Source organism: Streptopelia decaocto, assembly GCF_964273445.1.
Source record: "Streptopelia decaocto genome assembly, chromosome: 4".
Lineage (NCBI taxonomy): Eukaryota > Metazoa > Chordata > Aves > Columbiformes > Columbidae > Streptopelia > Streptopelia decaocto.
In genome coordinates this window covers 66,606,898-66,620,058 of record NC_138658.1, presented here as the reverse complement: position 1 = coordinate 66,620,058, position 13,161 = coordinate 66,606,898, and the positions used below count along the sequence as shown (strand labels likewise).

The window sequence follows — 13,161 nt, the reverse complement described above, 5'->3', positions numbered from 1 at the left end:
GAAAGTCCAACAATAGTGCAGACGAAATTCAACATCACACATGCAAAGTATGAACATAAACTTCCCACACTGGCCTATTCCCATGGTGTTTAGACCCTTCAAATACTTGTAGACATTTACCATATTTTCCCTTAGTCATCATTTGGCTAACCTTATACATACTTAGGCCTTTTAGTCTTTCCTCATAAATCAAACTCTGCAACCCATGATTACTTTTTGTTACTTTTATCTGAAGCTTTGCCAGTTTGATGACATCTTTCTGGGATCAAGGTTTATTCCAAAATTTGCAGACAGAACTGTAATCATTGCTGCTTCTAGGGTCGGTCCCAAAGCTAGAGCCCATGATACTTAAGAACAGGATGGTGAAAGTTTCTGAGATGCATGGAAAACAGTGGAAATAATGCCACACTGGGCACAGACTGGTGTCCTCAGAGAGGACATGTGGATAATGCATTGACGGAGTAAGATATTTATTTGTTAATATTGCAGTCTGGTTGTTAGTCCTTGAGATGAGGGACAGTATGTGGAGCAGAATGAAAAGCAAAGGAATGGGAGGTGGAAGTAAGTGAGTTTGTGCTTTCCCCATCTCAATCTCTGCTATTGGATCACTGGGCTGGAAACTTGCAACTGGTTTTGGACCAGGCGGCACCAACTCAGAACTTCTGTGAGGACCAAAAAATGGTGCTGGTGTAAAACAAAACTTCAGTGTAATTAGGAAATTAGAGCATGCAAGGAATGAAGGTGATGTCATCTGCATACAAGCGGAGGACCAGAGCACAGGTCTGATTCATACTGGCTTGGATAGATGCACGCAGACTGAAAGCTTGCTAAGCCTGAGAGCAAAGCAAAATGATAAATGGCAAAGCACGGCCTTGGAGAGGAAAGGGGAAAATACAGAGCTTTTACTGAGATTGGTGGCAAGTTTCATCGTGTAGTGAGTGTTCCACACGGTGCAGAAAATGCCTGAGGGCTGATGTGGGGCTTACTGACCCTCCTTGCATTGACCTTCAGTATTGAAACCATTGACCTTCAGTATTGAGACCACAGCAATTTCTAGGAATCACAGAATCACAGAATCGACTGGGTTGGAAAAGACCTCAGAGATCATCGAGTCCAACCCTTGGTCCAACTCCGTTTATTAGATCATGGCACTAAGTGCCATGTCCAATCTCAGTTTAAAAACCTCCAGGGACGGTGAGTCCACCACCTCCCTGGGCAGGCCATTCCAATGCCTGACCACTCTCTCTGTAAAGAATTTCTTTCTAATATCCAGCCTAAATTTCCCCTGGCAGAGTTTAAGCCCATGTCCCCTTGTCCTATTGCTAACTGCCTGGGAGAAGAGACCAATCCCCACCTGGCTATAACTTCCCTTCAGGTAGTTCTAGAGAGTGATGAGGTCACCTCTAAGCCTCCTCTTCTCTAGACTAAACAACCCCAGCTCCCTCAGCCTCTCCCCATAGGTCTTATGCTCAAGTCCCTTCACCAGTCTTGTTGCTCTTCTCTGGACTCGCTCCAGCACTTCAATGTCTTTCCTGAACTGAGGGGCCCAGAACTGAACACAATACTCCAGGTGTGGCCTCACCAATGCAGAGTACAGGGGAAGGATCACTTCCCTTGTCCTGCTGACCACACTATTTTTGATACAGGACAGGATACCATTGGCCTTCTTGGCCACCTGGGCACACTGATGGCTCATGTTGAGCTTCCTGTCAATTAGTACCCCCAGGTCCCTTTCTGTCTGACTGCTCTCCAGCCACTCTGCGCCCAGCCTGTAGCGCTGCAGGGGGTTGTTGTGACCAAAGTGCAGCACCCGGCACTTGGCCTTATTGAACTTCATCCCATTGGAATCAGCCCATTTTTCCAGTCTGTCCAGATCCCTCTGCAGAGCCCTCCTGCCTTCCAGCAGGTCGACACTCCCTCCCAACTTGGTGTCATCAGCAAATTTGCTGATGATGGTCTCAATCCCTTCATCTAAATCATCAATAAAGATGTTAAATAGGACTGGACCCAACACCGACCCCTGGGGAACACCACTAGTGACTGGCCGCCAGCTAGATGCAGCCCCATTCACCAGCACTCTCTGGGCCCAGCCCTCCAGCCAGTTCTTAACCCAGCGTAGAGTACACTTGTCCAAGCCATGGGCTACCAGCTTTTGCAGGAGTATATTATGGGAGACAGTGTCAAAGGCCTTGCTGAAGTCCAGATAGACCACATCCACAGCTTTCCCCTCATCCACCAGGTGAGTTACCTGATCATAAAAGGAGATCAGGTTGGTCAGACAGGACCTGCCTCTCCTAAACCCATGCTGGCTGGCTCTGATCCCTTGTCCACCCTGAAGGTGCTGTGTGATTCCATTCAGGATGATCTGCTCCATAACCCTGCCAGGCACCGAGGTCAGGCTGACAGGCCTGTAGTTGCCAGGGTCAGCTTTGCAGCCCTTTTTGTGGACTGGGGTAACATTGGCCAATTTCCAATCATATGGGACCTCCCCAGTGAGCCAGGACTGTTGGAAGATGATGGAGAGAGGCTTGGCAAGTTCTTCTGCTAGCTCCCTCATCACCCTAGGATGGATCCCATCTGGTCCCATAGACTTGTGAGGATCCAGATGGCTCAGTAAATCACCAACTATTTCCTCCTGGAATACAAGGGCCCTATTTGGGTTCCTATCTCTGTCAACCACCTCCAGAGATGAGTTGTCCTGAGGGCCACCTGTCTTACTGGTAAAAACTGAGGCAAAGTAGGTATTAAGTACCTCAGCTTTCTCCTCATCTTTGTTAACTATATTTCCCTCAGAGTCCAACAGAGAATGGAGATTTTCCTTGCCCCTCCTTATGTTGTTAACATATTTGAAGAAGGACTTTTTATTATCCCTGACAGAATTGGCCAAATTAACTTCAAATTGCACTTTTGTTTCCCTGAAGAAATGGTGTAACTTACATCAAGAAAAAAATAATGGTGAAAACATTCTTTTGAAAGTCTTACATTTCCCATGGATTTGGGTGATTGTCAAAGTGGGTTTACCTGCAGAGTATAGGCTTTCTGATTTTCTTTTTGAGTATGAACTAGTTTGTCACTGCGTTCTCCTGAGTGCGGAGACATCTCAGGAGCAAGATAAAATATAATACACTTTGCTCATCCAGACTCCTTTTTCAATCCCACAACTTACAGACAGTTCCTTGCTGTAAGAAATTGCTGAAGTTAAGTTTGCTCACATTTGTTCACTGGGTTACCAGGAAAATATGAGGGGAAAAAAAAAAAAATCAATGCAGACAGAAGTTACTTTTTTCTTTCCAAACTCAGTAGAATTAAATTCTGTCAGTGAGAGATTGTTTGTAAAATACATTGTCAGGTGTTGCTCATTTCCATGTGAAACAGGATCTCCTTTGACAAATATCCGTGGCGTGTTTGTTCTGTGCTGTGCATAATGCTTATGGTGGGTTGCTGTCATTGGTCAAATGAAAAATGGAGGCTCAGCTCCAAACTCTTAGTCACTGTTGTTCTAAATATGTGAAACCTCAAGGGAGAAAAAAAATTAAGGCTGTCCATTTTTAAGAAACCACAAGGGCCCATAATGACCATTCAAGGTAATTGAATGTAGTGATTTCTTATAAACAATATCATTAATTTTCCTCAAGTAATTTACAAAGTTAAGCATGTTATTAATAAGTAGAAAGTAAAATTTTGCTTTCTGATATGTCAAAAAAACAGCTTTGTAAGGTAGGCTCAACAGGTCTATGTCCCTCCTGGTCAGGTAAACCATCGTGGTTTTACCAGGGCATGTTAGCATGCTCCCTGCCACAATTTTGGCTAATAGCAGCAAGTGCTTTTCCAGATGATGCTGGGGACTGATTCAAGCAGTAGACAACCTCAGCTTATTTCAATAAAATCATGGTCTGAAGGACCCAGTGGCTCCCCTGCCTCTGGGGAGTGCTGTGCTCCCCTCTACCTTCAGCTTCTCACACTCAGCATTTGCAGGCAGCATTATTCACATTCGTGAGGAGTGTAACTCCTTTAAAATTACCCTCCTGGCTGGCTTGCAAGTCTTGCAAGTTAGATGACAGTTTTGAGCCTCCTCCAAGTGATGAGGACTTTAAGCCCAGGTTTCTCATCTGCTATGAAGTCCTGCAACCAGGATGCAGTGAGATGGAAGAGCTGATATCCTTCCCTTGAAATAACGCACTTGTCTAATGTGTGATGAGCCTGCTTCTGCTGTGTGAGGCATGTCCAAGCGTTTCTTGTGCTTAGCTTTGGGATACCTCTTTTCTCAAGCGCTGGGGTGCTGAGGTGGACAGACAGCTGCACCTGGGGAACTCCAAGTCAAAAACTCGTTTGGGGAGGAAAGGGTTAGATTGCAGGTTTGGTCCCAGGTTTCAAGGAAACCTTTGTGGAAGAGGAGAGTCCAGATTTTGAAACTGCAGTTTGTAATTCTCATTGCACTGGATCTGAGTGTTTCAGGTGGTGTATGCTTAACACCTGGAAGACAGAGAACCACCACTGATACTGCTGAAATGCTTGAACAGGAGTTAGTCCACAGTTATCAGGAGGATTTCATATTATATTAATTTCTAATTTACACATTTATATTTTCTGCCTGTTCTGTGTGTATACTAATAATTGTTAGGCAATTGCTATCCTACCTCCTTCCAATGCTTTATGTTGATATTCCTCCCTTTTTCTCTGGCCCATTCTTTTTTTTTTTTTAAGGTTGAATCATGAAAACATGAAACAGAAGCATAGTTCTTGGCATTTAAAAAGCCCAACTTCATCCCGTTTGGACTTCTGATATGAGTCTATCTCCGTGGTTAAGCACATTTTGGATTTAATAATTTAGCAGTGTGCTCTCTCCTTTGTTACAAGGTCGCTATTACTGTAGCAGTGTGGTATCTACTGGTCTCATTAAAGATCAAGGCAAAACAAATCCGGCTCTGAAATTACATTGTTATCAATTTCTTTAAAGTCCTGGAATAGCTTAAATTTGTCTTGATGTGCTCTGTCATTATGCACCATGTATAAACACATATTTTTCCCAAAGGCCGTAGCTTCCGCTCAGTTGGAACTGTAATGAAAGTGGGGTTTTTTTTCAAAAGTCTCTTTTGCCATCAAAAATTTCATTTCCCGGTTGCTCTAAGCTCATTTGGTTTTGATGCAGCCTTTTCCAGAAGCAATTTGGGCATTTAGATGCAAATCCTAATACTTTATTTTGCAGTGTGTTTTAAAAGTTAGGAAGGGCAGAAATCTTCCTGTGTACAGAAGAGCTTAATGATACCTTTTGTATTTTCGTTTTCAAGAGGCATTTGTCCCCTGAAGAATTCCAGGAAGTCTTCAAAATGAGCATTGAGGAATTTGATCGTCTGGCACTTTGGAAGCGGAATGACCTGAAGAAAAAGGCCCTGCTTTTCTAGCCCCTCCTGGAGAAAATATGTGCTTAATCAAAACAAAAATAGTCTTGCCAGAACTATCACATGCACTTGCTGTTGAACCATTGTCCAGCTTCATTGTGTTTAGTATGTGTCGGGGGAAACAGGACAGATTAGATGGCAATGCGTTGGAATACAGAGAATTTGCTAATCTTGCATGACCAGCTGGTTTTGTCAGTAACTCCTGGTCCTACCCAGTTTACAACGTGCAAAAAAAATCTAGCTTTAACTTTATTGTTGCTTGCAGTTATTGCTTGATGCAAATGGAAATTACGAAAGGAAGAGAAAAAGTGTAGCTGTGACAAAGGAAATGCATCCAACATTTTGTCCCATTAAGTTTCACAACGCAATTTTTACAAGATCAAGTAAGTAATGAATATAAAATTCTGAAATGATAGATCAGATGCTATCAAAAATATGGTAAAAGCCAAAGAAAAGCATGTCCACAAGCAATTGTTGCAATCGTTTATGTGTGGTACTTTTTAAAAATGAAAGCAAAAATATGGAAGCACCTTAATTCTACTTCTTATACTTTAGACACAGCCTACTTTCTAAAAGGTCATGTATGTCTAGAAGTTAACTATCTATCCTTAATTACAACACAAGAGTTTTTTTATTTTATTAAGAATATATTGTGACATAAAGCAGTTTTAATGACTAAAATGTACACAGACCTACTTCAAAATTTAGTCACATCCATCAGGAAAACTGAAGCCTTATACAAAACTGGTTTAAGAGTGTATTGTGCCAGTTAACTATGTTTCCTACTAGTCTGGGGTGTTTGCAGAACTTTTTTTTTTTACATTTCATGCTGATAAAAATACCATGTAATCTTAATTACATGTAGACAGATATACCTATAAAATAATTATTTTAATTAATACATGTCCTAAGTAAAGACATTCTTACTTTCTCCACTTTCTGGCTTTACACAGTAAGCCATGAGAACTGTGATAGCAATTGGTAGGTGTGGAAATGGAACAGTTCAGCATAAAATGTAACAAAAAAAGCTTGGTGTGCTCTATCAATAATACATCCAATTATAATCAAATATATAAACCCTCATGCATTCCTATTTGCATGTTTCTATACAAATCAATTAAAAAAAATAAACAACCCTATGTGATACTGGTGCAGTACCTTGAAACTATCTTAATTAACAAACAAAGCTAAAAAATCTAAGCATTTGATATGAGCGTTAGACCGTACTATCTCTTCCAGCTGAAAGACTGTATTAAATTTAATAATTTCATATGGTCAGAAGTGTGGTTGCTGACAAAGAATGTTTTAAAGTGAGTTGCTAGTTTTGTGTGATACTAAAAGAGCATTTCAAAAAGTACATTTTTCAGCCACGTGTCAGTATTCTGCATTTTTACTGCCTTGAATGTTTGTACTCACTTCCTACTTCACCGTGTCTTTTTGCATTTCCTTAAAGTAACTGGTTATATATGCACTACAACACACTGTTTCAACTGACTCAGCATTGGAAAAATCATAGCATTGAACATGCCTTCTTCCAACTAACTTTCAAAGTCCATGCTGTTGGAAATAAATATTTTCTCATGACATAAATGTTTTGTCTGATGATACAAATGTTTAAAAAAATCATTAAAAGACAGACATAACTGAACGACTTTGCTAATGTGTGTATAATTTCTAGATTGCACTGCTGCTCTGGATAGGGTCTCCCATGGTATTAATGTAAATATTATGTAACTTGCATTAGATTTGTTCAGTGAGGAGAGCATTGTGTACCTCTAAATGTCAAGTAACTGTAAGGTTGGTCATGATTTAAACAATCCATCTAGCAACTGGAACATCTCACCAAGCAAAAGCTGCTTCACTGGTGATGTTCAGTGTACAGAACCATTAGCCAGTCCTAACTGAGAGCTCCTGATGGCCTGTAGACCTCATCCATAATGCTCTTCAAGCTCAGAATAACTTGTGATGTTTTGCCTACATGTGAAAACTGGCAGTGCACTGAAATGGGCCAATCCAAAATGTGATCAGCAAGGTCCATTGGTACTATGAAAATCTAAGTTCAGTTTTTTGTTGGAGAATGATGACGAGTAAGTTTGATGTTGATTTGAAAATTAATTAACCACAACAGCTATTGTACCGGTGAAGGATTCAACCTATGCTGCAAGGAAAATCTGCATTGCAAAGCAATACATGTGAATAACAGCTCTGTGCTGCTGTACCGTATTATGCAGATGTGTAGCTGATGTGAGGACAGTGAGAGCACATGAGCTCTGTTTGACCCTTTTATGCTGTTTTGAGCCAGTTAGTCTGTTGTGATTTCAACATCTTCAAAAGCATCTCCCAAAGGTCCTTGTCCTACATGAGCTAAATCAGATACACCTCTTTCTTTGCATACCCCCATGTAAATGTTTTAGCTCATGAGCATCAGTTCTTGCCTCAATGCAAGCTGTACATAGGTGTGGTACTTCATCATCTATCTATATTTGTTTACAAGTCAGTTTGTCATTCTGTGCTCTCTTTAATGGTCAATGAAGAGAAAAAAAAAAACACTTCGATCACATCCTAATGTTCAAAACTAGTTATGAGAATTGCACCTATCATATTTCTGTCTACTGAATTTCAAGAAAGCCAGTCCAACTGCAGAATAATACATTGCAAGCTGTCTAATCTTAGATGAAATTCATCCTGTGCCTACAGTCTATAAGTGAAAATAAGACATATTTTACCAAGTTGTTGGAATACCAGTCTTACAATGGTTGGCAGTTCCTAGACTGTGTTACCAAATCACTTGCAAGCCATCAGCATGGTACTTTGAATTGCACAGATCTCACAAAACACCTTAATACAGTTATTCTTTTTGTTCATTATAGCATTCACCAAACAGGCACCTATTTGATGCCAAACACGCTAAAATGTTTTAGAAGACAGACAGTTTGTCAACTGGTGTTCTTACTACCAGCCAAAACCAAAAAGGAATTTTGGCTTCCATACACAAAACCTTTGCTGACATTAGATGAATAAGTACTCTTGTGTATCCTTCTTATTTCATTTTCCTGAAAGTTTGGAATGGTCTGTAGATGTCTGTTCCGTGCAAAGGTGGCATAGCTCAATGAGCTGTTCTGTTTTTCAGATGATACATGTTGGTGTATTGCTCTATATTTAAAGCATCTACTGTCACATGGTGTAGTGACCTATTTAGTTATGCTTTCTAGCCTAAATTCTCTTTTACAGTATGATATTGTATGCTGGATTTGGCACCAGCCAAATACACCAGTGTAAAAGGGCCATGAAGTGAGTAGTGTTGTAATTCACTGTTGAGTTTTTTGTGCGTCACCTTAATTCTGTAAACCAGAACGTGGCATACTAGAGAATACAGCATTATTGTTTCTAAAATTTATCATATTTTCCCCATTTAAAAATGGCAAATTGGAATTTTAGTCTTGTAGTTGCCTTGCAGGAACTTAGAGTGTCTTATTAAATGTGAACAGACTAACATGTGCATAATCAATGTTCTGGTTTATTTCTAGAGTTCCATATGCTGATCTTAAATGGCATTATGAAATGGAAAATGCATTTCAGAGTAATGAGATAAATCTTTGCCAGAATATTCCATCTGATAGTGTGGTCCAGCATTGGCAGTAACAAACTAAGTCTCAACAAATCATCGGCTGATTTTTAGATAATGCTTTTTAGAGTTATTAAGATACTGTTCCATAGCCTTGTTTTCAAGGAAATGCTGGTTTTCAGTGTTTTGGTGAGTATGGATATGCCCATCAATATAGATCTTGAAGGACCCTATTTTGATATGTATCCAAGAAGCAAGGGAATTCTCTCAGAGATTTCATTTTCATACTTGGATCTGAGTTGTATGTCTCAGCTGTTCATGACAGCCCTGATGTATGACCTAATTCTCACCTCATGTATTTTAAAGAAGGCATGTCTCAAACACAGCAATGAAAGAGCCAAATTATTTCATCATAGTAGTCTTCAAGACAAAGGAACACATGGATTTTTGTGGTTGCTGAGGAATATCTGACCAACAATTCCAGATAGGAAACCAGGCATGCCAGATCACCATTATAGCTGTCTGAGAAGACTGGACATTTTTGTCTGACCTTCTTCTATTTCTTTTCTTGTGGTTCAGGGGAGAAATCTGAAAACTGGAATTGCAGAAGCAAGAAAATACACAGTCGTGAGAAGGTACCTGGAAGCTAATAACACTCTGACGTGAGGCTAGTTTTACATGAACAACAACAGAAAAATATACAGTTCAAATCAAGAGAGATGCCTTGTCTTACATTCCTCGTTTTGATGAGGAACTATTTAACATTTCCCAAGTGTGACCAGGCCAGACCATTAACTTTATTAGCCTTTTCATAGATCTGCAGGAAGATACTGCTCTGCTGTTTTCAGATGAGCTGGGTGAGATCTCAGATATGGCTGTCTGTATGGCACATGGGCATCAAGGTGTCCTTATATTGTCCCACCTCTTTGGCTTGTGTATGAGGAAAAGGGTCATGTTCTAAGCTTCCTAAGATCTAGACAGAGCCTTGACCATTGTGATTACTTGATAGGTCACAGGCATGGCTACAATTTTTCAGGTATCTTGGGTATCTGAAAAAAAGACAACTGTTTTTAATATCACAATGACCAACTGCAGCCCTCTTGCACATGCAAAATTATACTGGATGCTTGCATTTCTTCTTTGTGTCCAGGCTGCCTCTGAGCTACAGCCAAATCCTCAAAGCCTCATGGGAGGTGCCATCTCAGGCTCTTGAGTCTTTGTATCCCTTCTCACTTTCTCTATTCTGTGAAAAGCCATGGTAGAAAAGGTGGTACTCCGTAAATAGGTGTGACTTTGAAACATTGGATCTCAGTAGTTTATTTCTCTGCTAATGAAGCACACACAGTAAACTGAAGTTTGTTGGGTTATTGCAGCTGGTTGTTATTCCCTCCTCACAAACATCATCTCTCTGAGAAGTAAGTAATTTTGTGTTTTTCTACGTGCTCTTACTTTCATGATTTAGCACATTTTCATCCTACCCCTAAGTGTTTGACATTCTGACTACTGCGCACACAGGTATTTGTAAGTAGGTAGGTTCCATATTTTTTTTTAAATGCTTGAACAAATCTATGCAGCACTGAAGCAGCTTGGAGCAGCCAGTAGTCCTTCCATGCCAGATTACCCGACTGCAGCAGCTCCAGAGTGATCGGTAGGAAACCCAAACCAGACAAACGCAATGTCTTCCACGTATCTGAATGTGTAATGATTCCGGCTTTTAGGAAGAGGTTTACTGTCTCAGGTGTGATATATTTACCATTTGTTAGGACAAATCTGGATATCCTTGATTTCTCTTTCTGATTCTTATTACATACCTGGCCTGAATGATTTGCTGTTGACCTGTTTTCTCCACTTGCTATGATACACTCCTTAATTACATTCTCTAACACGTCTCCACCAAAAATTGCTATGTTTTCAATTTCTTTTGAAATTCAAAAATGTCCTTGCTCTTGATAATTCTTCTGTAAGCTGCTCTCAGCCCATTGTACCTTGTATTCAGGAGGTGGTCTGACAGAATAAAGGCATTAGTGGTTTTGCTTTAGATTCACCACGTTATGTTAAACATTATAACATCTCTTTTTTTCACAGGGGAAGAAGCAGAGTAAGAATGACTTATTTTACTACAAAGATACGTTATGCTGACACCCTGCTTGAGCTAGTCTCATTACTGCAAGTTGTTGGGTTTTCTCCCCCCGAGTGGACACGCTTCTGAACTCTGACATAAGAGTCGTTATAATTTTTTACACTACTACCTATAAATTTTTTCCATTAACTGATAATTAAATAGGTATCATGACTGATAGCAAATTAAACAGCTGAGCTTGTTAATGGTCTGTCTGAATTTCCTTACAGTTCACTGACCTGGAATAATTCAGTTGGAGAACTGGTTTAATACTCTTCATGTCACTTTTGCTAGTCAGACTTGAAAAAAAAATCTCTCGAGTTAAGGATGTGCAGTACAGACACGTTGGACTTCCCAGTTTTTGTCAATTTTATACTGGGCATTTTTCATCTCCCAGCTAGTTTTTGATGGTGGAAGTGCCTGCAGGACTTTAGGAATCACTGTGTTGAGTATCAGATAGTTCAAATTGCATTTTTCCCCTTAATCTTTTTTTTCCCTGTAATAACTGGTTATTTTTATAGTGCAATAAAAATAACATAATAATCAAAGGCTACTGAAATACTTTATTCCATTTTAAATGTCACAAAAGCTAATATAAATACAGAATAGGAGCTGAAATGTATCTTGTTTTTTGAGTAGGGGCTAAAATTAAAGGGTTTTACAGAAGAATGTTCTCCTGTTGTCATCAGTGGGAGGACTCTGCTTCTGTATGTTATTATGAGATACTGAATTTCAAGGCAGACAGCTTCCTCCAGAGTCTATAAATGTTTTTGCAAATATGCTATAAAAATATAAATATCAGATTGTGTGCTTTCACATTTCCTCAACACTTGTACCTCTGAAACAGGATCACATATAAATTCCATACTTCAGGCCTTCTATACTCATCAGATGACTACAGATATTGTTTCTATTCTAATATCAGTTTGGCAACACTTCTATTATTCTGAAATTAGAAGTATTTATGAAAAGTTTCTTGAACCTTATCTTACTTACTAAAAAATGGTGAAACATGTGCTGTAAGAAATTCAGTAAGAAATAAAGAAGCTTAATACTTGAAAAACAAACCGTACAAAGAAACTTACTCTACATCACCAGCCTTGATTTCCAGAAGTTAAGCATAAGAGTAGTAGGAGCTCAACCATAAATAAGGTCCTTTTCTTTCAAAATCCTTCCAATTCATTGGCTTAAATGGAAAAATTGGAAAGGGGTTTTGGAGCAGAAAAAGTATGGCTTTGTTACTTTTAAAAGTATCATTAAAAGTAAACCTGGCCAATCTTTCTTGAAGGAATAAGAAAATTATTCATGTAAAAAAAAAGAAGAGACATACCACAGTGAGTCAACTAAAGAGTAAATAAGGTGTAAACAAGGAGTGACTTAAAGTAGCTTTTCCAGTTCTTACAAAAATGTTCATCTGTAGGAATAAAGTACAAAGTAGTGGTATCATAAAACGACACAGTGGGTTTACCTGAATAGTTGAGATTTTCAACAGAATGACACAGGCATTATTTTGACAGTTGATAAGTTTTAGAACTGGCTGTTTCCTGATCTTGATGATAAAGGAGAAGGAAGGTCTCATAGCTTGGACAATGCAGGGGAAAAGAGACAGGGAAGGGCTAAGATTTGGCCCAGTCGTGCTTGAATTCAAAGAGAGCAGAGGCATGATTTACAGGAAATCTCCCAGTGTGTCCAATCTTAATATAAAAATAATGAGACTAGGATTTTTTTTTTTTTTTTTAAGTTTATACTAGCCAAATGAAGGGAAAGTTTCAGTGATGTGGCGGGTTTAATATGCAACTAATCAAAGGATTTTAGCATAGCATTTTGAAAATGTCAGGCGCTAAATGCTAAGCCCACTGAAATCACTGGCAATCTTACCTGCACAACACTGCAAAGGTCAGGTTATATAGAATTGCTTCTAAAACTGAAATCAGAAAGAGTGAGTGTTTGCTTATGTGTAGCTCAAAAAGAAGAATATGAATGGGAATTAACCATTTTAAGGTACAAATTAAAATTCTATAAAATATATATTATTCTTTTGTATGTATTCCCTCCTTCATCCTGATCCAAAATCAATT

General features: G+C 39.3%; 1 protein-coding gene across 17 annotated transcripts in view; it reads left to right on the top strand.

The window, feature by feature from the left end:
- Positions 1 to 12,229, top strand: part of ABLIM2 (actin binding LIM protein family member 2) — a 146,882-nt gene extending 134,653 nt beyond the window's left edge. For 5 of the 17 annotated variants that reach the window (XM_082051677.1, XM_082051682.1, XM_082051687.1 and 2 more), the window contains 3 exons: positions 5,665 to 5,782; positions 9,544 to 9,599; positions 11,050 to 12,227. In XM_082051677.1, coding sequence (XP_081907803.1) covers positions 5,665 to 5,782; positions 9,544 to 9,599; positions 11,050 to 11,103 — 228 coding nt within the window. In that variant the 3' untranslated portion in view covers positions 11,104 to 12,227. The other 12 variants (XM_082051693.1, XM_082051692.1, XM_082051685.1 and 9 more) reach the window with 6 other exon arrangements.
- Positions 12,230 to 13,161: the final 932 nt, after the last annotated feature.